This window comes from Rhinolophus sinicus, linkage group LG10 (genome assembly GCF_036562045.2).
Source record: "Rhinolophus sinicus isolate RSC01 linkage group LG10, ASM3656204v1, whole genome shotgun sequence".
In the NCBI taxonomy this organism is placed as follows: Eukaryota; Metazoa; Chordata; class Mammalia; order Chiroptera; family Rhinolophidae; genus Rhinolophus; species Rhinolophus sinicus.
In genome coordinates this window covers 20,774,181-20,800,923 of record NC_133759.1, presented here as the reverse complement: position 1 = coordinate 20,800,923, position 26,743 = coordinate 20,774,181, and the positions used below count along the sequence as shown (strand labels likewise).

General features: G+C 34.8%; 1 protein-coding gene across 3 annotated transcripts in view; it reads left to right on the top strand.

Annotated features, from left to right (window-relative positions):
• The window catches only part of ZCWPW2 (zinc finger CW-type and PWWP domain containing 2), a 123,530-nt gene that overhangs the window by 62,745 nt on the left and 34,042 nt on the right, over positions 1 to 26,743 (top strand). For all 3 annotated transcript variants that reach the window (XM_074312727.1, XM_019745274.2, XM_074312726.1), the window contains exons 4-5: positions 5,778 to 5,892; positions 23,711 to 23,757. In XM_074312727.1, the coding sequence (XP_074168828.1) occupies positions 5,778 to 5,892; positions 23,711 to 23,757 (162 nt within the window). The remainder of the gene's footprint in view (positions 1 to 5,777; positions 5,893 to 23,710; positions 23,758 to 26,743) is intronic.

Sequence of the window (26,743 nt, the reverse complement as noted above, 5' to 3'; positions counted from 1 at the left end):
AATATGGAAAGATGTCAATTCTTCCAAAGTTAATTTTGTAAATTTAATACAATCTCAATTTTAAGAAGGATTAAAAACACTAATTCTAAAATTTGTAGGAAAATTAAATATAGAAGAGGTAGTTAGACCTATAAAATACAAAATTATAATAAATTCCCCTTAATTAAAGCAGCTTGGTATTAACAGTGATTTCACAGAATGATAGAACAGTGTAGAGTTCAAAAATAGACTCAAGAGTACTTGGAAATACAGTTAGTGGTTAAGGTTGTATTCAAATAATTAAAGAAAAGTTGTTTAATAAATTGTATGGGTACTCATAGCTAGCTACTTCAGAAAAAAATACCTTACATCTTACATTCAAATTAGTTCTAAAAGAATGAAAGGTTTTTTGTTTTTTTTCAAGATTTTATTGGGGAAGGGGAACAGGACTTTATTGGGGAACAGTGTGTACTTCCAGAACTTTTTTCCAAGTCAAGTTGTTGTCCTTTCAGTCTTAGTTGTGGAGGGTGCAGCTCAGCTCCAGGTCCAGTTGCGGTTGCTAGCTGCAGGGGGCGGAGCCCACCATCCCTTGCGGGACTCCAGGAATTGAACTGGCAACCTTGTGGTTGAGAGCCCACGGGCCCATGTGGGAATCGAACCGGCAGCCTTTGGAATTAGGAGCAGGGAGCTCCAACCACCTGAGCCACTGAGCCGGCTCAAGAATGAAAGGTTTAAATTGAGAAAAAAGGAAATACAAAAATACTAAAATATAAACCATAAACAGGAAATACTTAAAATACATATAACAAAGGACTACTTTTTTAATATCTAAAAATTTCTTATACATCAATAAGAAAAAGATCAATATAAATATTAACTCAGGACTTGAACAGTCATTCCATATAAGAAAAGAAAATATAAATGGCTTTTTAAAATATGAAACATTGATGAATAAGTTCTGGGATCTACAAGGTCAGACAATTAAGTTTGCGAACTCATCCTAGAAAAAGTGCTATATACCTCATTGCTGAGTCTCACTACGGTCACCTTCCAAGTACTCCCCTTGGGAAACTATGCACCAATGCCAGCACCCAGTCCACCCAATCCACCCAGTCCAAAATTGCTTCAAAGCAATTTTGGAACTCTTTTTCTGGAATGGCCATCAGAGCTGTCATTGTATTACCCTTGATGTCCTGGGAATGTCATCAAAATGCTTTCTTTCAATATTTCCTTTATCTTCAGGTAAAGAAAGAAGTTACTGGGGGCCTGATCAGGTGAGTAGGGAGGGTGTTCCAATGCAGTTATTTGTTTACTGGCTAAAAACTCCCTCACAGACAGTGCTGTGTGAGCTGGTGCCTTGTTGTGTGCAAGAGCCTTGAATTGTTGGTGAAAAGTTCAAGTCATCTAACTTTTACACGCCACCTTTTCATCACTTCCAAATAGTAAACTTGGTTAAATATTTGTCCAGTTGGTACAAATTCATAATGAATAATCCCTCTGATATCAAATAACGTTAACAACATCATTGCAACAAGTTCGCGAACGTAATTGTCAGACCTCGTAATACAGAGCATGGTAACTACAGTTAACAATATTATAATATATACTTGAAAGTTGCTAAGAGAGTAGGTCTTAAGTGTTCTCATCATGTACATACACAGAAAGTTTATTATGTATGTTGATAAAGGTGTTAACTAACCTTAATATGGTAATCATTTATATATGTATATCAAATCATTATTTGATATATATGTATATCATATCATGTACTCCTTAAATTTACACAATGTTACGTATCTGTTGTTATCTCAGTAAACCTGGAAAAATATGAAAAATTGCTTATAATTACTGAATTTAAGAAGTGAAAATGATAATAAAAAAGGAAATAACAATTTTTCCCTGAAAAATATTCACAGAAGTCTGAAAGATTGGTAATAGAAATGTTCTCTAGGGTGGGAGGAAACATATTATTTGTGGCAATGTAAACTGTGACCACTTCATTCAAGAGTTGATTTCACAATAGCTTCAAAATTTAAAATATACCTAAATATACCTAATAAACCTAGTAATTTAACGCCTAGGCATATATCCTTCAATACACTTATACATGGGTAAAATAACAATTTAAAAAATATATAGGTATTAAATTTAATGGGGTGACATTGGTTAGTAAATGTATATAGGTTTCAAGTGTACATTTCTATAATATATCATCCATATATTGCATTGTGTGTTCAAAAATTTTTCACTGCAGCATTGTTTCAAATTACACAATATTAGAAACAATTTAAACATCCATCACTAGGGCATTTGCCAGATAAATCCATAATAAGTAGTCCCTTGATTATCTTATCCAGTTCCTTGTCTTTAGATACTGTGTGTGCTGATATGATTTCTAAGTTTTATCTGCAGTTCAGTTCTCTTCCTGAATTCCCTTCTCAAATGGCTACTGGGTATCTCCACTTGGATGTCATAATAGACATCACATACTCAACATATCTGAATTCTTTTTTTCTTTTTTTTCATTTACAGTTGACATTCAGTATTATATTAGTTTCAGGTGTACAACATAGTGGTTAGACATTTATGTAGCTTATAAAGTGGTCCCCCTGATGAGTCTAGTACCCACCTGGCACCGTTCGTAGTTATTACAGTATTACTGACAGTGTGTCTGAATTCTTGATCTTTCCCTCAAAGCTCACTTCCTTGACAGCCTTCCCCATCTCAGTAGACAGCAAATTCCAACCTTCTGTTTGCTCAGTCCAAAAGCCGTAGAGGCATCCTCTCTTTCTCTCACAGCTAGTTTTCAGTTAGTCAGGAAATTCTTTTTTCTCTAACTTCAAATTATATCCAGAATCCTAACACTTTTCACTACAAAGGATGCTGCGACCCTGGTCTACACAACCATCATTTCTTGCCTGGATTATTGCAACAGCCTGTTGTCCTACATCTGCAATTGCCTCTGTATAGTCTACTCTCGTTAAAACAGCCAGAATGATTGTTTTAAAACATTAAATCAAATGATATTCTGCTCAGAACTCTGCAATGGTTCCCATTTCACCCAGTAAAAGTCGGAGTCCTTACAATGACCTGAAAGGACATCCAGGATCTGGTCCCTGTTGATTTTCTGACACCATTCCCTGTTGCTCTCCCTCTCCGTCGTTCAACTTTAGCCACCTTGGCTTCTCTGATGCTTCTTGAATATACTTGTATTCTCCTACCTTATAGCATTTTTCTTTGTGTGGAATGCTCTTGCCTTGGACATCTACATGGCTAACTCCCTGACCTTCTCAGTTCTTTGCTCAAATGTCACCTTTTCAAAGAGATTTACCCTGACCATTTTGTTGCCTTACATTTTCTTTATTACACAATACTTACACATATAACCTCTTCTACCATGCTGTAGCCTTATTTGTTATGCTTATTGTAGATTGTCTGTTTCACTGGCTAGAATGTAAGCTTTGTCTGTTTTCTTCAATGATTGACATAGAGGGTCTAGAATATGTTGAATCATTAAGAAATATGCCAGACAAATGGAAAAACTCAAAGTATATGTAACTATAGGAGTTTTAAAAAATAGATATATTTATATAAATGATGTAAATTCTTGTAGATACATGCAATACTGCTGGAAGACTGAAAGAAACTGGTAATAATGGGTGCCTTTGGGGGAAACAGTATGAGGGATGGGTAGGGAGGCACATTCTATACTTTTAGAATGTGCACCTATCACTTTTTCAATTAAAAAACAAACTAATTAAAAAATACAATGCACAGCTGAGCCTAATTCTGGAATTCAAAATTCTTTGTTAAGAGTCAACTTTTTGTTTCTTAGAAGATGTTTAATGGTATTACCACTAGGTGGCACATACTTACTGATAAATTCTTGACACTCAGGTACAGATTTTTAAAAATGCTCTTCAACCTATATAATTTTATTAACCAATGTCACCCCAATAAATTTAATTAAAAAAAAAAATCTCTTCAGTTCCCCAACTCACCGAAGTTTACTTTAGCTATATATTGTATTGGTTTCTCTTAAGAAATTTCCTTAACTTCAATTGTCTAGTGCTGTATCAGCTTTTAGGGGATTTTTCACTATACATTTTTGTTTTACGTCATTATAGTATTTGAGTTGCAGAAATGTCTTAAATCTGCAAATGCTAGCTTAGATATCCTTATTTTAGCATACATTTTCTAATGTTTATTGAATTGTATCTGTCTGTCATTTCATCTTTTTTCCTATGAAATCACAATGAAATTTAAAGATTCTGTGTATAAAACTAGATGTTTGTTTGCTTATATTGTTTTACTGCTTTTATGCCAAATAAATCAGTGTCCAGGACCACATGCAATTTAAAAACCACCATCTGAATTCTTACATAACATGCAGAGAGATTCGGCAAATAGGTACTGTAGAGGATGCAAAAATGGAATATTATTTGTTGCCTCTATCTTCAAGGACCTTTCATTTTATGGGCAGGGACAGTCGTGAATGCAAATTACTAAAAAGCAAGTCAGAATGTAATAAATAATTAAATGAAAATATTAAGTGTAATGGGAACCATATAGTTAATATTAATTTGGGGACCCAAGAATGAGGTGGAATTTGAGAAGAGCTTTAAATATATAGTTTCATTCTCTGAATAAATTGAATATAGATGTTACATAGATTTACATTTCTGTGTAAAGGATGAATTATCTTCTATATCTGAGATAAAGATAAGATCATTATATGCAAGTGGCAAGTGTGGATTAATAGAATAAGCACCACTATTTTTTAAAAAACATTTTTATTGGGGAACAGTAGAATAAAAATGCTCGAAGGACTTAGCTCCAAGTCGTTGTCCTTCAGTCTAGCTGTGGAGGGTGCAGCTCACTGACCTGTGCGGGAATCGAACCGGCAACCCTGCTGCTCAGAGCTCGTGCTCTAACCAATTGAGCCATCCGGCTGCCCAACACCTCTATTTTTTGATGGTAAAGTTTTTGGAAAGAAAATGGTGGTATGCATTTATAAATTGTAACATTTAAAAATATTATAAAAACCTTTTTTGAGCAAGTTCTAAAATGACATTGGCAAATTTCTGGTCCAGATATAGTTATTTTTAATCTAAAGATTCTTTGATTCTGTTTTTCTTTTCAAAATATATATTTTTAAAAACTAAATAAACATTTAAAGACAGTGCTGTACTCAAGCAAAATAACATTTATTGAGTGCTTCGTATTCCAGAAAACTGCTATGTATTATTTCATTTAATACTCATAAGACCTTTTGATGTTTGTACTGTTATCCACGTTTTACAGGTGAAGAAATTGAGGCACAGAAAGTTTAAGGAACTTGCATGAATATGTCGACTATCTGCCATAACACCAAAACTAGATGTGAATTGAATCAATTTTCTTACAATAAGAAACTTGACTTTTCAATTTCTACTACTTCAGTATCATTGTTATGTTACTTAAAAGGGAATCAACATTATTCAACAAATGTATTAATATTGAGTACTTTGTTATATTAGTGGTCTTAACTTTTTATAATTAAGGATGATATAAGTAATATTAAACTATTATCTTAGTGAATTAAGAATATGACCCTTTGGCTATTAGCATGCAAAATTTAGACAACTTTGATGTATTCTAAAATAATAATATAATAATAATCAGATACCAAAGTCTAAATAATATGTAGTAGAATACTTAAATTAGATTTAGTTCCAGCTCAACAGCTAAAGCAAGTGGATATTAAAACAACATTATATATTTAAAATGAATCTTCTTATTTTTCTGTGTTTCTCTAGCCAGGAATATGTAAGAATAAAAAGAAGTGGTATAAAAGTGCGCTAGAAGAAGCATACCTCCTTTATCGATGTTCTCCTGAGCAACGACTGGAAATGTGCTGCCTGTCAAAACAGGGTATAAGATTTTAAAAATTTTTTGCCACCCCCAAAATAAGGATGTTTTTCAGATGCATGCTTTCCAAGTCGTGTTTGCATATTTAAAAATCTCTCTCTTTTTCTTCATATCTTTGTCCACCGAAAAATTTTTGTATGGGTTAGTAGTATGTATTGTACTCTCTGAAACTATTTTCAGTGTCTACACACCCACTCTGTTTAAATGCAGGGTTTTAATGAGCGCTTCTGTCCTCTTCTTTGCTTTCACATTATCTACATAGGTCCTCTTGTGTATTTCAAAGCATGTATTTTAAAATTAGAAGCCATGGCTTTAAAATATATTCCTGGGGTTAAACTTTCACTTGGACATGCTCTATTATTTCAGAACAAAGTATTTCTCAAAATGTTTTGTTTTTAAATAAATTCAAGGCAGAGATAAACAATAACCTTCAGCGTTCTCTTTAATTAGGTGACAAAATATAATATTTCAGGTCATTTTTAAAGGAAGCTCTCGATTCATAAATATTATGGTTTATGGATAGCTTTTTATATGAATTCATCATAAGGGTTATAGTAGGTATAACATATTAAACTTAGAAAAGATGATCATCATGTAAAAATGTTGTTTTTCAGTAAACTGAAATACGTTTTTAAATGTTTCTGCTTGGTAGTAATAGTAATTTTGTATTTCACAAGGCCCCTTTTCACTTTATCACCTTAAATTCTAAAACAGATTACTCTGTGGGAGGATCTGGCCTTTGTTCCTTACTGAATTTTAAAGTAGCAGTAATATTTTTTCTCTTTTGGAAAAATTTAATGTATATTTTTAAAAACTTACAGGTGAAAACATTTTATTTGAGAAAAAGTTTAAATATTAACCTAGCTACCTAAGTTTAGATTTGTAAAGTAAGTAAGTAGGTTTGAAAAGAGCGGAAAAAGAATGACATGAAAACTACTCTGGTTTACTCTGAGACCAGGAAAAGAGACATTTATTACCGCAAATGCAATTTTATTCCTTGTGCTTGAATATATACTATCTCCATCATCTGCAGTAAAGGTTGAACTCACTCTGTTGTCACGAATACAATTTTAGGCTTTGCGGGACTATCCATTTCTCTGTGTAACCAAAATAAACTTTGAAATACTTAGTTATTTTAAACATTGATACTTTGAAGTAATATAGTCATTTACTTTTTAAAGTTAGGGCTACACTAGCTGTAGACCCACTCTCTCAATAAGTTATGGAATTATGTCTTTGCCCTTGTTGTGTATGCCAGGTATTCATGTATGGGTCCTTTGGCATCCTGGCTTGTCCAGAGAGTCTGGAGAGTGGTTATTTATCATTGGTTTGCAGTGACAGATCATTGTCTCGTGGAAAGTCTACTGATTTTTACATGCAGAGTCTGATGTAATCCAGCCTGATTACTGAGAGACTTTTACCTAAAGGCTTTTCATTTTCTCTGAGGTAGCCAAAATGGAGGGGCGTGAACAGACTTTCGGGAGTTCAGTCTTTGCCATAACAGTCTCACTCACTTTTGTATTCACTGTTCACTATCGCCAAAATAGACAATGTAATCCCTGTGTCTGCTTAGCTGCCAGGGTGAATTCTAGTACGTGTTAAGCTTTTTGCTGTGTTCAAAATAGTTTTGAGAGATAATTAGCCATTATTCAGATATTTTACAAAAGGTGAGTAACTTAGAGGCAAACCATTTATTTCATCCCAGAAACTTGGAGGATTTCTTCAGTTCAAAATTTCTTCCAATCCAGAAATAGTTACTACTAATTTTTTGGCCTCAATTCTTCCTACCCTGCAGAAATTGGCACACTATTATGTTCGATACAATTCTTTTATTGTTGAAATCTGTAGTAAATGATATGTAAATATAGACCCAGTCATACTATGATAAATTTCAAAGTCCTGTCCACATGGTTTGGGTGTACCTCTTTTGTTGTATTAACAATTATTCTAAATGAGTGACTCTTCTGCTGGGGCTAAAAAGCTTTTTCTTATATAAAAACATTCATTGCAATTGTATTTTTAAACAGTCTTTTTATAATTCAGTTTTAGGATTTTGTATTATCTGTAGGATTAATATTTTCTTACATGTTCTACGTTTTAGAGTGGATGTCCTATCTCTACCTTTTTTTTTCAGAATTCTTATTTTTTAAATAGACTTTGTGTTTTAAAGCAGTTTTAGGTTCATAGCAAAATTACGCAGAAAGTATGGAGTTCCCATATGCTCCCTGCCCCTCCACATACAACCTCTACCAATAGCAACATCCCACACCACAATGATACATTTGTCACAATCTATGAAGCAACACTGACACATCATTATCCCCCAAAATCCATAGTTTACCGTACGATTCACTCTTTGTGTTTGTACATTCTATGGGTTTGGACAAATGTATAATGACATGTATTCACCATTACAGTATCATACAGAATCGTCTCACTGGTGTAAAAATCCCCAATGTTTCACGTATTCATTCCTTCTTTCCCACCCTTCCGCCAACACCTGGCAACCACTGATCTTTTTACTGTCTCCATAGTTTTGTCTTTTCTACAATGTCATATATTTGGACTCATACAGGGTATAGCCTTTTCAGATGGCTTCTTTCACTTAGTAGTAAGCATTTAAGTTTCCTCCATGTCTTTGTAGCTTTCTTTTTTTTTTTTTTTTTCTTTTTTAGCACTGGATAACATTCCATTGTTTGCGTGTACCACAGTTTATTTATCCATTCACCTAGTGAAGGATATCTTGGCTGTTTCCAAATTTTGACAATTATGAGTAAAGTTACTATAAACATCTGTGTATAGGTTTTTGTGTGGACATCAGTTTTCAACTCCTTTGGGTAAATACCAAGGAGCACAACTACTGAATCATATGGTAAGAGTATTTTTAGTTTTATAAGAAACTGCCAAACTACCTTCCAAAGTGGCTGTGCCATTTTGCATTCTCACCAGCAATGAATGGTATTTCCTATTGCTCCACATCCTCACCTGCATTTGGTATTGTTAGTGTTCTGGATTTGGTCTTTCTACTAGGTACATAGCAGTATCTCATTGTTTCAATTTGCAATTCCATAGTGACATATGATGAACGTCCTTTCATGTGCTCGTTGCCATCTGTAAATCTTTGGTGCAGTGTCTGTTCATTGCCCATTTTTTAATCCAGTTGTTTATTTTCTTCTTGTTGAGTTTTAAGTGTTCTTTGTATATCAGTCCTTTATTAGATATGTATTTTGCAAATATTTTTCCCCACTCTCTGGATTATCTTCTCATTCTCTTGACACTGTCCTTTGCAGGCAGACGTTTTTAATTTTAATGAATCCAGCTTATCAATTATTTATTTTATGGACCTTGCCTTTGGTGTTGTATCTAAAAAGTCATTAGCATATCCCAGGTCTTTTAGATTTTCTCCTATGTTACCCTCTAGGAATTTTATAGTTATGCATTTTAAATTTATATGTGTAATCCATTTTGACTTACTTTTTGTGTAACTCAAAAGATGTAAGATCTGTGTCTAGATTCAGTTTTTTGGCATGTGGATATCTATTTGTTCCAACACCCATTTGTTGAAAATACCTCTTTCCATTATATTGTCTTTGCTTCTTTGTCAAAGATCAGTTGACCAAATTTATATGAGTTTATTTCTGGGCTCTCTAATCTGTTTCATTGGTCTATTTTTTATTTCCTAATACTCACTGTCTTGATTATTATAGCTCTATTGTAAGTCTTGCAGTCAGTCCTCCAACTTTGTCATCTTCATCATTGCGTTAACTATTCTGGGCCTTTGCCTGTCTATATAAACTTTAGAATCAGCTTGTTGATATCCACAAAATAACTTCCTGGGATTTGGATTGTGATTGTGTTGAATCTATGATCAGTTGGGGAAGAACTGACATCTTGACAGTTTTGAGGCTTCCTGTCTATGAACATGGAATGTATGTACATTTATGTATTTCTTTTTTCATCAGAAATTTTCAGTTTTCCTCATATAGATCTTGTCCATATTTTGTTAGATTTATGCATAACTATTTCATTTTGGGGGGTGTTAATAAACAATAATATGTTTTCAATTTCAATTTCTACTTATTCATTGCTGGTAAATAGGAAAGTGATTGACTTTTGTATATTAACCTTGTATCCTGCTATAATCACTTATTTGTTTCAGGAGTGTGTGTGTATATATATATTTTCTTTTTTTTTCTTTTTTTTACTTCTTTTGGATTTTCTGCATAGATGATCATGTCATCTATGAACAAAGTCAGTTTTATTTTTTTCTTCCCAATCTGTATAACTTTCCTTTTTTTTTCTTGTCTTATTGTATGAGCTAGGAGTTCCAAAACAATATCGAAAAGAGTAGTGAGGGAGCACATTTTGACTTGTTCCTGATCTTAGTGGGAAAGCTTCAAGTTTCTCACCATTACATGTGATGTTAACTATGGGTTTTTTGTAGATTCTTCTTATCAAGTTGAGGAAATTTCACTCAGTCCTACTTTGTTGAGAGTTTTTATCATGAATGGGTGTTATATTTTATTAAGTACTTTATCTGCATTTATTGATATGACCATGTGACTTTTCTACTTTAGGCTGTTGATGCCATGAATTATATTAAATTATTTTGAATGTTGAACCAGCGTTATATACCTGGGATAAATCCTACTTGGTTGTGGTGCATAATTCTTTTTATATATTATTGGACTTGATTTGCTGATAGTTTCTTGAGAATTTTTGCATCTACATTCATGAGAGATATTGGTCTATAGTTTTCCTGTAATGTAGTTATTTGGTTTTGGTATTAGGATAATACTGGTCTCATTGAATGAGTTAGGAAGCATTCCCTCTGCTTTTATTTCTGGAAGAGTTTGTAGAGAATTGGTATAATTTTTTTCCTTAAATGTTTGGTAGAATTTCCCACTGAACCCATCTGGGCATGATGCTCTCTATTCGTAATTTTTAAAATAGGTATTGGCCTCTTCAGGTTGTCTATTTCTTTTGTGTGACTTTTGGCAGATTGTGTCTTTCAAGGAGTTAGTCCATTTCATCTAGGTTATCAACTTTGTGGGAATAGAGTTACTCATAGCATTCCTTTATTATTCTTTTAGTGTTCACAGGATCTATAGTGATTTCCTTGCTTTCATTTTTGATATTAGTAACATATGTTTTGTCTCTTTCTGTTTAGTTAGCTTATCTAGAGGCTTATTGATTTTACTGATTGTTTCAAAGAAACAACTTTGATTGTCTTTATTTTCTCTACTGATTTCCTGTGTTTAATTTCATTGGTTTCTGCTCTAATTTTTATTTATTTTCTTGTGTTTACTTTAGATTCAACTTGCTCTTCTTTTTCTAGTTTTCTAAGGTGGAAGCTTAGATTACTGATTTTAAATCTTTGTTCTTTCATAATGTATGCATTCAATGCTATAAATTCCCCTGTAAGCACTGCTTTTGCTGCATCTCACAAATTTTTATAAGCTGTATTTTCATTTTCATTCAGTTCATAATATTTTTAAATTTCTTTTGAGATGTCTTTTTTGACTTGTGTTATTTAGAATTGTGCTGTTTAATCACTAAGCATTTTGTTATTTTCCAGTTATATATATGTTTTTGATTTTTAGTTCAATTCCATTGTGATCCGAGAGCAGACTACTTTATGTATCTGTTTTTTTATATGAGGTCTGCCAATTAAGTTCATGAACCTGTTGTAACAATGTTGCTAACCTTTTTTGATATCAGAGGGAGCATTCATTATGAATTTGTACCAACTGGACAAACAGTTAACCAAGTTTACTATTTGGAAGTGCTGAAAAGGCTGTGTGGAAAAAGTTAGACGACATGAACTTTTTGCCAACAATTCATTGCTTTTGCATCATGACAATGCACCTGCTCACATGACACTGTCTGTGAGGGAGTTTTTAGCCAGTAAACAAATAACTATATTGGAACACCTTCCCTACTCACCTGATCTGGCCCCCAATGACTTGTTTCTTTACCTGAAGATAAAGCATATATTGAGAGGAAGACATTTTGATGACATTCAAAACATCGAAGGTAATATGACGACAGCTCTGGTGGCCATTCCAGAAAGAGTTCCAAAATTGCTTTGAAGGGTGGACTAGGCACTGGTATCAGTGCATTGCTTCCCAAGGGGAGTGCTTCAAAGGTGACTATGGTGATATTCAGCAATGAGGCATGTAGCACTTTTTCTAGGATGAGTTCGTGAACTTAATTGTCATGCCTCATAGGTATGTTTTGTGTCCCAGAATGTAGTCTGTCTTGGTGAATGTTCCAAGTGAGCTTGAGAAGAATGTGTATTCTGCTGTTGTTGAATGAAGTAGTCTATAGATGTCAGTTATATCCAGTTGATTGATGATATTGAGTTCAGCTGTGTCCTTAATGATTTTCTGCTTGCTGGACCTGTCCATTTCTGGTAGAGGGGTGTTGAAATCTCCAGTTATAATAGTGAATTCATCTATTTCTCCTTAAGTTCCATCAATGTTGCCTCACATATTTTGACATTCTTCTGCTAGACACCTTCATATTAATGATCATTATGTCTTTTTGAAGTATTGACCACTTTATCATTATGTAATGCTCCTCTTTATTCCTTGATAACTTTCCTTTCTCTGGTCTGCTCTGTCTGAAATTAATATGGCTATTCCTGCTTTCTTTTGATGAGTGTTAACATAGTATATTTTTCTCTTTCTCTTTACTTTTAACCTATATGTCTTTTTTTTTGTAGACAACATATAATTTGGTCCTGTTTGTTGATTCACTCTGACATTCTCTGTCTTTTAATTGGTGTTTTTAGACCGTTGTTATTTAAAGTGGTTATTGATAGAGCTAGATTAATAACTACCATATTTGTTACCGTTTTCTATTTGTTTCCCTGTTCTTTGTTTCTGTTTTTAATTCCACTCTTTATTGGCTTATTGTGGTTTTAATTTAATATTTTGTATAATTCTATTATTGCTCCTTTCTCAGCATGTCAATTATACTTTTTAACTTTTTAAAGTGGTGTTCCTAGAATTTAGAATATTCGTTTACAAGTTATTCAAGCTCCCTTTCAAATAACACCACACTACTTCATAAGCAATGTATGTACCTTAAATAACAAAATTTTCCTAATTCCTCCTTCTTTCCCTTATATCATTGTTATTGTTCCTTTGACTTACACACACACACACACACACACACACACACACACACAAACACACACGAATATATTGTTGCTATTATTTTAAACACACTTTTCTGTTAGATGCTTTAAAAATACAAAAAAATAAAAGTTTTTATTTGCTTTCATTTAGGCATTCTCTAATCTCTTCCTTTCTTTATGTAGATCTGAGTTTCTGATCCATATCATTTTCTCTCTTTCAACATTTCTTGGAAGGTCACAGGGTACAGAATTCCAGTTTGGTGACTTTTTCCTCTCAGTACTGTGAATATTTCATTCCATTCTCTTCCTTGTATGGTTTTTGAGGAGAATTTGGATGAAATTCTTATCTTTGCTCCTTTATAGGTAAGGTAGTTTCCCTTCTCTGGCTTCTTTCAAGATTTTTTCTTTACCTTTGATTTTCTGTAGTTTAAATATGATATACCTAGGTATAGTGTTTACTGGCATTTATCCTATTTGGTATTCTCTGAGCTTCCTGGATCTGTGGTTTAATGCCTGGCATTAATTTGGGGAGGTTGTCAGTTATTATTACTTTAAATATTTCATCTGTTCTGTTCTCTCTTTTCCTTTGGTATTCATATGTTATACTTCTGTAGTCACACAGATCTTGCATATTCTGGGGTTTGTTTTTTTTCCCATCTTTTCTCTCTGCTTTTCAGTTTTAGAAACTTAATTTCACAGATTCTTTCCTCATCTGTGTCCAGTCTACTGATAAGCCCGTTAAAAGCATTCTTCATTTCTGTTACAGTATTTTGATCTCTAGCATTTCTTTTTTATTACATCTTACAATTTTCATCTCTCTTCTTACATTACCCATCTATTTTTGCACATTGTCTACTTTTAACATTACAGCCCTTAAATGATTAAAACATTAATCATAAATGTTTTAAATTCACAATTTAATAATTCCAACATCTCTGACATATCAGCATCTTCTTTTGATGCTTGCTCTGTCACTTCAGACTGCTTTTTGCCTTTCAGTATGCCTTGTAATTTTGGGTGGAAATGTGAACATGATGTATTTATTGGGTAAAAGGAGCTGTAGTAAATAGGTCTTTAGTAGTATAGTGGTAAGGCATGTTGTGGTAGTCCTATGATCAGGTCTCAGTCCTGGGCTTTGAACTTTACAAGTCTCTCTCTCTCTCTCTCTCTCTCTCTCTCTCTCTCTCTCTCTCTCTTAATCCCCTTAAGGAGTACAAGATGGCTAAAGGGAGTTGGAGTTGTGTGTCTCCATTCTTTCATAGGGTAGGCTAGAGCAACCTGGATTTGCGTATTTTCCTTCCCCCTAGTTGGTTAGGCTCTGAAAAAACTACAATAGGTTATGCTCAAGTAAAATAGTTTCTCTTGAGGTTAGGCCTTCTTTGGAAGAACTGAATGCCCTGGCATATTTCAAAATGTTTCTTTTTTTCCTCACAGTGCCTGAAACTCAAGGGGATATTTCTCCAGTCTTCACTGTGAGAGGCTGGTAGAGCTCCTGGAAGTAAACTCACAAAAGTACATCTCCCTTCCCATGACTGGGTCCCCCTAGAGTTTTTATCTCTCAGGCTTGTTCACACTGAGGCTCCAGAAATTCATTAATTACAACTATGTTTTCCTGCCCTGGTACTAGTTCTTTTTTTTTTAATTAAAGTTTATTGGGGTGACAACTGTTAGTGAAGTTACATAGATTTCAGGTGTACAATTCTGTAACACATTATCTATATCTCATATTGTTTGTTTATCACCCAGAGTCAGTTCTCTTTCCATCACTATATATTAGACCCTGTTTGCCCTCTTCTAGAGCCCCTCCCCACTTACCTTCTGGTAACCCCTAAACTATTGTCTATGTCTATGTGTTTTTGTTCCTTCATTTGTTTGTCTTGTTCTTTTGTTGTTTTCAGTTTTATATACCACACATCAGTGAAATCATATGGTTGTCTACTTTTTCTGTCTGACTTATTTCGCTTAGCATTATAATCTCAAGATCCATCCATGTTGTCAAAAATGGTACTATTTCATCTTTTCTCACTGACAAATAGTATTCCATTGTGTATATATACCACAACTTCTTTATCCATTCATCTATCGAAGGACATTTTGGTTGTTCCATGTTTTGGCCACTGTAAATAAAGCTGCAGTGAACATTGGAGCACACATGTTTTTATGGATAAATATTTTCAGACTTTTTGGGTAGATACCCAGGAGAGGGATGCTGGGTCATATGGTAATTCAATTCTTAGTTTTTTGAGGAACCTCCACACTGCCTTCCATAGCAGCTGCACTAAGATTAGTGCATTCCCACCAACAGTGAATGAGGGTTCCTTTTTCTCCACAGCCTCTCCAACACTTGTTACTATTTGTCTTGTTGATGATAGCTGTTCTAACTGGGGTGAGGTGATGTCTCATTGTGGTTTTTATTTGTATTTCTCTGATGATTAGTGATGTTGAGTATTTTTTCATGTGTCTATTGCCATTTGTATGTTCTCTTTGGAGAAATGTCTCTTCAGGTCCTCTGCCCATTTTTCAGTTGGGTTGTTTGTGTTTTTGTTGTTGAGTTGTATGAGTTCCTTGTATATTTTGGATATTAGCTCCTTATCGGAGGTACTGTTTGCAAAAATCTTCTCCCATTCAGTTGGTTACCTCTTTATTTTGTCGATGGTTTCTTTTGCTGTGCAGAATCTTTTAAGTTTGATATAGTCCCATTCATTTATTTTAGCTTTTACTTCCCTTGCCTTTGGAGTCAAATTCATAAAATGCTCTTTGAACCCAAGGTCCATAAGTTTAGTACCTATGTTTTCTTCTGTGCAGTTTATTGTTTCAGGTCTTATGCTTAGGTCTTTGCTCCATTTTGAATTAATTTTGGTACATGGTGACAGATAGAAGTCCAGTTTCATTCTTTTGCACGTGGCGTTCCAATTCTCCCAGCACCATGAGGGAGAATTACTGAAGAGGCTGTCTTTCCTCCATTGTATGTTTTTCACTTCTTTGTCAAAAATTATCTGTCCATATTTATGTGGGTTTACTTCTGGGTTCTCAATTCTATTCCATTGGTCTGTGTGTCTGTCTTTCTGCCAATACCATGCTGTTTTGATCATTGTTGCCCTGTAGTACAAGCTAAAGTCAGGAAGTGTGAGACTGTGATCCAGCACTAGTTCTTGTGGAGGTTTCTGCTCTGGTAAGTTGTGATTCTTTGTATTCTCCTGTTTGTCCCTCCAAATTGTAGGGTAGTAGTTTGCTCTGTGACCTTATTTCTCTGAAGGATCTAAGAAGAGTTACTGATTTTCAGTTTGTTCAGCTTTTTACTTGTTAGGACAGGTGGTGACTTCTAAGCTCCTTACATGCCAGACTGGAAACTGGACTGTCCTTTATCTTTTTAAGAAAATGCTCTCAGCTGTCACATTTAAAGAAGCACATACTGACAATTTTTCTGAGGCCGTGAATAGACAAGCTTTAAAAAAATTATTTAAAGAAGAGAAAACCCTGATTTATGATAATACTTGTACTCCTCTCTAATATGGTTGTAAATAAAAAAAATTAATGTCTGTTATAGGTCATGAAGCGTAACCACCTCTAGTCATTTAGAACATTTTTAATTTCTACCCGCAGTTCCTTTTTTGCACTTTAAAAATATGATGTGGATATAGCTCAGAAGAGGAGTAGAGGCCTTTTTAATTATCCACATCTACATTTCCTGATAACTGCTTTCTACTCTGTATGTGCGGGTCCCTACATGCGGAGATTTCTGAAGGGAGGAAATTAAACCTTTCTCACTAGAGAAAATCTAGCTCTTAGAAAGTGGTTGGTGTTGCTGAAGTTGAACATGGACTTACTGTTATTAATAGGGTAATCATTAGTAATTGTAATGTTTTAAAGTATTACATCAGCATTTCCCTTTGGAATTTGAAAATCAGGTTGTTGATACTCCCTAAAACACTCCTCTGTTGTATTGGGAGACGGTTCTACAACTTTTGAACATAAAATGTTCTTTGCACAACAGTTTGGACATTTCTATTCCCAATCAATCTCCCTACTGAAAATTTTATGTAAGAATGACATATATTTTGAGGAGAAACGTAACAAATTTCTATTCTATTTCCAGTGACTTCTTAGCATACAATCAGGGTCCATTAAATCTAATTTTAGTTTTTGAATTTCTTTTGTGTGCAGTTTTAGCTATTTGTGAAGATTAACATTTTACCATGACTTGTATGGTTATTAGAGATCTTTAAAAAAACAAGGAGAAAATTTTTTTTGATACAACGAAACTTATTCTGTCTTGTAATTACTGTCAGTTTCTACTGGGCCCTTTTATAAATCTAAAGTGTGTTGTTGGATTTCAGTGCTCTTATTTTTTTCCTAAATCTTGAAATATTTTGCTATTTTATGATTACTAATCAGTTATTCCCACTATGTTAAAAAAGACTAAAATAATTATTTGTTTAAAAGGAAGAATGATGGAATCACTTAAAAAGATGATACTATAGTGAATTATATTATCACTAAACTATTTTTCCTGGTATTGCAAGGGTTAAGATCTCTCTCTCTCTCTCTCTCTCTCTCTCTCTCTCTCTCTCTCTCCCTCCCTCTCTCACACTAACTAAAATGTCTTTATTAGCTAAAATGAAAGAGAACATTGTTGATTATTATCAACCACACACTGTTTTAAGAGCTTTATTCACATAGATTATATTATTTAAATCTCACAATATACCAAAAAGGTAATCATTATTACTACTGGTTTATCAATAATGGAACTGAAATTCTGAGGACATACAGTGTTTTATATCACACAATCCAATATAGTAACTTATACCATGTAACTATTCTATGTGTTTTAATTATTAATTTACAATGATTTGTTCTGGTCATTGAAAGGTATATTTCAGATCCATATCAGATTTTGAATAAAATACGTGTACATTTATTAATTATAAAAAACTGTTCAGTACCTCCTTCGTATAAAACATGGTCCTTGCCTTTAAGGCACACTGTAGTCTACTTAGACATATGTAGAAGTAACAGTAATACAGAGAAGAAAATTCTTTGACCTAAGATGACTGTGGATTTACAACTCTCCTCCTAGTTGGAGGAATCGTCTGTGATGGTGGGCGGTCTTGTACATTCTCAATGGGGAGAAAGGGTATTCCAGAAGACGGGATTATTTCAAGCACAGAACTGAGCATAAGAAAGAGGGCAGTTTACATGTGGCCAGCCAATTGTAGGTATAAATATAATAACCTGCTCCTCTGGATTTTTACATTTTATGCAGATTTATTTTGTTTAATTGAAAAATTTGCTTTTAAATAGCAAACATTTACATACTCTTATATTCGTGAATATTTATTTTTTGTTTGTTTTACATATTCATTGTGAATTTTAGTCCTGTATTGATAAATTTCTATATATTTTTCTTTAATGCTAATTGTAACCCCAAAACTTTATTATTAATGTCCAAAGCTCTTTCTGGTTTTCATTACCACAATATTAAGGTTTAAGAAATGTATCTATGAATAAATATTTACATATAACCTATTAAGCTATGGAATTCAAGATTAAACTTTTTAAAAAAATCCACAGGATATGCCAATAATTTTTACTAATACACATACATGTGTGTGCGCGCACACACACACATATGATTTTGCACATGTCAAAGTAATATCTTGAAATAATGTTCTGTATTCCATTTGGTTACTAATTACTCTGGTTTTAGGTGCAGTAGAATAAGAAAAGGTACTGATAGTTCTCATTCCTGCTGAGTCTTTCTCTGAGGCACTGTTGGCAGCTCAAGGGTCCCAAATGGAGGCAGCAGACATCTTGGAGCGATCGGGAACTTGTAGTCAGATGAGTCTGGCCCCACGGCATGACCTCAGTCAGGGTATTTAACTTATCTTAGCCTCAACTTACTCAGCTGTGAAGTGTGGATGGACTATATACCTTTGCAAGATTATAATGAGGATTGAATAAAGTAATGTCTAAATAAAGTATCTCCTGTCTGGCATGTAGTAGATGTGCAAGTAGAGGTAGCTGGTATGTGTTTATTTTTATTTTTTAATTTTTAATTGTGGTAAAATACACATAAGCATAAATTTACCATCTTAGTCATGTTTAAGTGCACAGCTCAGTAGTATTAAGTATTAATACATTCACATTGTTGTACAACCATCACTGCCATCCATCTCCAGAACTTTTCATCTTATAAAACTGAAACTCTGTGCCTATTAAACATTAACTCCCCAATTTCACCTCCCTGCAGCCCCCTGCAACTAGCAGTCTACTTTCTGTCTCTATGCATTTGACTACTTTAGATGCCTCCTGTTAGTGGAGTCATACAGTATTTGTCCTTTTGTGACTTTCTTTCACTTAGCATAATGTCTTCAAGGTTCATCCATGTCAGAATTTCCTTCCTTCTGAATGTATATACCACATTTTTTAAAATTAAATTTATTGGGGTGACAATGGTTAGTAAAATTACATAGGTTTCAAGTGTGCATTTCTGTAATACATCATCTATATATCACATTGTGTTCTCACCACCCACTGTCAGTTCTCCTACTATCACTATATGTTTGACTCTCTTCACCCTCTTCTACCATTCCTCCTCCCCCTTACCCTCTGGTAATCATCAAACTGTTGTCTGTGTCTATGAGTTTTTGTTTCTTTGTTTGTTTTGTTCCTTTGTTGCATTCAGTTTTATATCCCACATGTGAGTTAAATCATGTGGCTCTTGACTTTTTCTGTCTGATTTATTTCGCTTAGCATGATAATCTCAAGATCCAACCATGTTGTCACAAATGGCAGTATTTCATTTTTCTAATGGCAGAATAGTATTCCATGTGTATATATGTACCAATCATCTATCGAAGGACACTTTAATTGTTTCCATGTCTTGGCCACCGTAAATAATGCTACAATGAACATCGGAGTTATGTGATACACATACTCATATATCCTTATAGATAAATGTTTTCAGATACCCAGGAGAGAGGGATTGCTGCATCATATGGCAATTCTATTCTTAATTTTCGAGGAACCTCCATACTGTTTTCCATAGAGATGTACCAATTTACATTCCACCCAACAGTGTATGAGGGTTCTTTTTTCTCCATAGCCTTTCCAACACCTGTTATTATTTGTTTTGTTGATGATAGCCATTCTAACAGTAGTGAGGTAGTATCACATGTGGTTTTGATTTGCATTTCTCTAATAGCTAGTAAAGTTGAGCATTCCTTCATATATCTGTTGGCCATTTGTATGTCCTCTTGGGAGAAGTGTCTGTTCAGGTCCTCTGCCCAGTTTTGAATTGGATTGTTTGTTTTTTGTTATTGAGTTGCATGAATTATTTATATATTTTGGATATTAACCCCTTATTGGAGGCGCTGTTTGCTTTTTGTTTATCCATTCATCTGCCACTGGACACTTAGATTGTTTTCACCTTTTGCCTATTGTGAATAATACTGCTGTGAACATTGGTGTGCAAATACCTTTTCAAGACCCCACTTTCAGTTCCTTTGGGTTTATAACCAGAAGTGGAATTGCTGGATCTAATGGCAATTCTATTTTTAATTTTTTTGAGAATCTTCATACTGTTTTCTAGAGCAGGTGCACCATTTCACATTCCCACCAAGAATACACAGGGTTTCAATTTCTCTACGTGCTCACCAACACTTGTTATGTTTCTTTTCTTCTTCTTTGTTTTTTGTTTTTGTTTATTTTATAGTAGCCATCCTAATTGGTGTGAGATGGTATCTCACTGTGGCATATTATTGTTTTTTTGTTATATATCTTAAAGTACTTTTTATAATTTCTATGATATTCATGTGCAGACTCCATTCTGTATTTGTTGCCTAATATATCTCTTATAAGCAGCGTGTGTGTGTGTGTGTGTGTGTGTGTGTGTGTGTCATTTTCTTATCCATTCAGCTACCCTATGTCTTTTGATTGGAGCATTTAACCCATTTACATTTAAAGTAATTTTTGCTAGGCATGTAGTTATTGTCATTTAATTATTTCTATTTTTGATCTTTTCTTCTTCTTAAAGAAGTCTCTAACATTTCTTGTAATACTGGTTTGGTGATGATAAACTACTTTGGTCTTTTTCTTGTCTGGGAAGCTCTTTAACTGTCCTTTGATTCTAATTGATAGCCTTGCTGGGTAGAGTAATCTTGGTTGTAGGTCCTTGCTTTCATCACTTTGAATATTTTCTGCCAATCCGTTCTGTCCTGCAAAGTTTCTGTTAAGAAATCAGCCGACAGTCTTATGGTAGGTAGCTAACTGCTTTTCTCATGCTGCTTTTAAAGATTCCCTCTTTGTCTTCAACCTTCGGCATTTTTACTATGTATCTTATTGTGGGCCTCTTTGGGTACACCCTGTTTGGGACTTTCCACACTTCCTGGACTTGTATGTCTATTTCCTTCGCCAGGTTAGGGAAGTTTTCTCTCACTGTTTCTTTAAGTAGGTTTTTAATTCCTTGCTCTCTCTTCCTCTCTTCTCCCTTTGGTACCCCTATGATGCAAATATTGGTACACTTGATGTTGACCCAGAGTCCTTTAAACTATCCTCCTTTTTAAAAATTCTTTCTTTCTTTTTGCTGTTCTGATTGGGTTTTTTCCATGGCCTTGACTTCCAAATGGTTGATTCACTACTCTGCTTCATATAATCTACTTTGATTCCCTCTAATGCATTCTTCACTTCACTTATTATATTCTGCATTTCTGACTGCTTCTTTTTTATGTTTTCTATCTCCATTTTTACGTTTTCTATCTCTTTGTTAATGTTCTCACTGATTTCATCTACTCTTCCCCTGAGTTCATTGAGCATCCTTACAACCAGTGTTTTGAACTCTGCATCTGGAAGGTTGCTTATCTCCATTTTATTTAGTTCTTTTTCTCGAGTTTTGTTCTGTGTTTTTTTTCATTTGGGACATGTTTCTTTGTCTCTTTATTTTGGCTGCCTCACTGTGTTTGTTTCTATGTATTAGGTAGACCTGCTATATTTCCTGGTTTTAGTAAAGTGGCCTTATGTTGTAGGTGGCCTGTGGGGCCCAGTGGCACAGTCTCCCTCGTCACCTGAGTCAGGTGGTCCAGGTGTGTCCCTTGTGTGGATTATGTGTGCCCTCCGATTGTAGCTGAGCCTTGATTGCTGTTGGCACATCAATGGGAAGGATTGACCCTCAGGCTGATTGGCTGTGAGGAATGGCCATGACTACAGTGGAGGAGCTGTGTGCAGGGGCTGGCCCCATGGAGCAGGGTTTACTTTAATAGGGTTCTGGGGCCTGCCCAGTCTGCCCTTTGGGTGTGTCATTTGTGGAGGTGGTTGGGTGATGCTCTGAAGCTGGCCACAGGGTGTGTTTATTCTGGGGCCTCTTGGGAGGGGCTCTGGTGCAGGCCAAGTTCAGCCACTGCCTGTGCCCAGCCCAAAGTGATCTTGAGATGGATGCCACTTGTTCTGGGCTTAGAGGTGCCTGGAAGAATCTAAGTTCCAAATCCAGGCTGGCTGCCACTAGTGCTGGACTTGGGGCCACTTAGCAAGAGGTACGGGGCATGCTGAGATCAGATGTTGCTTGTTTGTGGTTTGGAATCTTTGAGAGATTTTAGGAAAGTCCATAGCTCAAACTGAGACTGGTTGTTTGTATGGAAAAGCCACTAGAAGCAGTTTGGTTTGGCCCTCAGGTTGGGTGGTGCGAGGTCTCAGGGAACCACGAGGGCAGGATAAAGGGTATTAGCCAGGTTTGTGGAGACTCAGATATGGTGCCTGTCTGCATCTGCATGCTGGGTTTTGGGGAAGGCTCAACAATGGAATAAGGGTTTCTGCTAGCACTTCTGTCTGGGAGAAAGCTGCCCCTTCTGCCGTCATCCTGAAGCCAGACAACTCAGTTCCTCCTGGTATGTCCCTACCACTTTTTGAGCTGCTGCCCTAGAGTGAGTCCATTAGTGAATAAGTCAGTGCATGGGCCCTTTTAGAGGGACGCCTGGGACTCCAGCAGCCCTCTGTCTCATTTAGCCACAATCTCTGCTGGTTTTCACAGGTAGAAGTGGTGGGGACTTTTCTTCTTGGCACTGGAACCCTGGACTGGGGAGCCTTGTGTGGAGCTGGGAACCCTCACTCCTCAGGGGGACCTCCACAGCCGAGATATCCTTCCTGATTTTTCACGACCACATGTGGATTTGGGACCAGCCTGTTCCACATCTCCGCCCCGCCTACCAGTCTCCACATGGCTTCTTCTGTCTATCTTTAGTTATAGGACTTATGTTCACCTAGTCTTCATGCAGTTGTAGGAGGAGGCAAGCACAACATTTACCTACTCAATCATCTTGATCAAAAGCAGAGGTAGCTTGGATTTAATTCCAGACCCTCTGTACTCCAGAGCACACAAGCTGACCCAAATCTAGAAATAATATATGCTTGATGCTAGATGACATCCAACCAACCAGTCAGATTTAAGGGAGGGGGTTTGTTAAATAAGTTTACAAATTCCTGGTATTATTATTACTACTTTTGTATTACTTTGTTCTAGTTAACTCTGGTAAGCTGAGTTTATTAGCATTTTGATGAAAAGAACCACTGAAAACACGTATCACAATATGAAAAAGCAGAAAACTTTGATCGTGTAACTTTGCATTTATTTGAATAAGAGTATAGGCACTTTTTTTGAAGCAGCCATATTTTATTATCTTACAGATACATCCCAAGCAGAAGGCAAAGTTGCTGTGGTGGTCAAGAAAAGGGTAAGGTTATGTTTTATGATGTAAAGTGTACAGACTTCAAATTTTATTTGATTAATACTATTTTCAAAAAAAGTTAAATGAATATTTAAAAGCAAAATAACACATAATCAATTTTTTCCTTATAAATGTTAGTTAAGTATATGTTTCCCTTTTTAGGCTGACACTAGAAATTTAATATTTGTGGTTACTAATATCAATATTATAGAATTATGGAAAATTAAAACCTTAAAGTAGAGAATAGCATCAACCTTTTGAATGAATCTAAACCTAGACTCCTTGTAATGAGAATTTATAAAATCAATAGCATTTTAAAAGAATTTAAAAAATTTAACACATCACTCTGTATATTATACACAGAGAGATATTTAACTCTACTTACTGTCAAAACTATAACTGGGATAGGATTAACCTTGACGTTCTCCTCAAGTGACAGTATTCTTAACAGGATACCAGTGAAAAAGAGAGTCAATGCTTAAATTCTTCTGGACAAATAATATATTGGTGTCATAAGAAAAAGAATTGTGATTGAAAGGAAAGCCTATACCTGTCGTATTTTCTGTGTTGAGTGGTGGGGTTGGTACATGGTGGACCCAGGGAAGGTTGAATGTAAACTAGGGGGATGTTGGGATGAACCTATAGATGAACAGGCAGTGAAGTGAACATCATTTTTGTATTCTGAATATGTATATTTTATGAGTCCTTTTCAAATCAGATTTTGTTTTATGTGTTTGCTTTTTGGCTTGTAAAAAGAATCTGGGATTTTTCACTGGCTAAATAATGTTGATGTACCTTTACAGAGAGGAATTTAATGTCACAGAAGACAATGTTGCTCTTTAAAAAAAAAAAAGGAAATAGGACTTGTGTGTATGCCTGAAGATGTGGGCAGGAATATGTGATATAATTCAAGATTGTTAATGTGGATGGGATTGTTTGTTTCAGTCTCTGCTTTAGGATATTTAGAATAAAAAATTATTAAGACAGTAATAACTAACATCGCTATATCGCTTTATTTTTACCAGTGATTCTCAACAAACGCAGTACTGTCCCTAGGACAGCATTATTCAAAGTATGGTCCATGGGCCAGAGCTGGTCTGTGAACTATTATTTTTGGTCTGCAATGAGATAGGAGCAAAAAAATGAGAGTAACCATGTAGAAACTTGTATGGTAACTTGACAGAGTAATTTTTGTCTGTTGAATGTAATAATAAAATGGAACTTGTGTTTTGTATGTCTTTGTTTATTATGTCATTTTTTTCTAGTGACTTTATTTTATTTATTTATTTTTGTAGTTTTATACAAGTATACATGTTGAACATACTGGAGGGGAAAACTGGTCCTTTATCACAGTTAGTTTAAGAGACATTGCCCTCTGGGATATTTTAAAAATTTGTGGAAATGCTTTTGGTTATAGTAATTTGAGGGAATAGCAGGAATTCTTTTTTTGGGGGGTGGGGTGGGCAAAGGTTAAGCACACTAGATACCTTGCAATCCATGGAACAAACTGTATAAGAAGAACTGCCCAACAGTTGTCATGACTTTTGAATACACTGCTGGACTCAACAAATTACAAGTATAATTGTGTAGTGACATAATACGAAATAATAGAGAAACATGTTAGACAAAAATCCAAGGAATTTAGAAGGCTTATTATAGAGAGGGAAGCTGAAATGGAATAAACATACTGTTCTCAAAATTTTTGAATGATTTACTTATTCTTTACTCAACGTATTACAGCCATACACATAGATGGCTGTAAATGGTAGAGGTGCACTTACTGAGAGCTCTAACTACAAGCCTCTGCCACTCTCACAAGCCCTCTCCTTCAGGTGTGAGTAGTTCAGGCGCACCGACCTGACCATCTCTACTCAGTGACAGCAGTCTGAATGAAAGAGACTCTGAGTAAGTCACACTAATCTCTGAGTCTCTCTTGATTATTTTTTTATTTTTAAAAAGAAGAGGAAGATCTAGATTGCTTTAAGTCCTTTCCTACTCTAATATTTCATGAACTATAAATTATTTATAACAGCCCAATAAGTACCATATTTTGCTGTGTATAATGCGTGCCCACATTTTTGGCCCAAACTTTCAGGGGAAAAAAATCTTTCATTTTAATTCAAATTTTTATTTGTTTACATTTAGGTACTTGTTGCTTGTATTATAAAGGAATTTTAGCATTTATTTTTTTAACATATTCTGGTACAAGAAATTTTATGTAACAAATAATTACAAAACACAAGAACAGATACAAGGTAGAGGAAATTTCTTGTACCAGTAAAAATTTACGATATTTACGCCATCATAGAAGGCCAAGAACTCTTCATCTTTGTAAGTTCGTCGTAAGTTCAACAGAAGCAATTATCATGTGCTAGGGAATTATTTTGCGTATAGATATCGTAATTGATTTCTAGAGTTACATTTTTAACTCATAAGCATGAATGGAAAACATTTATGTAGATACACGGAATTAGTAGTACCGATGTATAGTGTGCATAGTTATTTTTCCCTCACAATTTGGGCAAAAAAGTATGCATTATACATGGCAAAATGTGGTACTTTCAGAATGTCGAAAAGACTTGTGCTGACCAGAGTAAATATATGAGTCAATTAGCCTAGGGAAAAAAAAAAAAAGAATAAAAACAGTACTGTTCCAGGAAGGCAGGTGAAGTAGCTGATGGTGTTGCCTGTTATAGATTCTGAAAAATGTTGAGGGGGGGAAATTTTATATATATATATATATATATATATATATATATATATATATATATATACACACACACACACACACACACACACACACACACACACACACACATATTTAGGAAACAGCAAACTGGTGGAAAGAATACAAACTCATGAATGATCCAAATCTGCCTTCAAGAGCTAGTTGTGCTCCATAGTTGTTTTGTGACTTTAGGCAAGTTAACACCTCTGCACCTCATTGAATTAATCTCTGCATTGGGAACAGTAATAATTACATTGTGTGAAT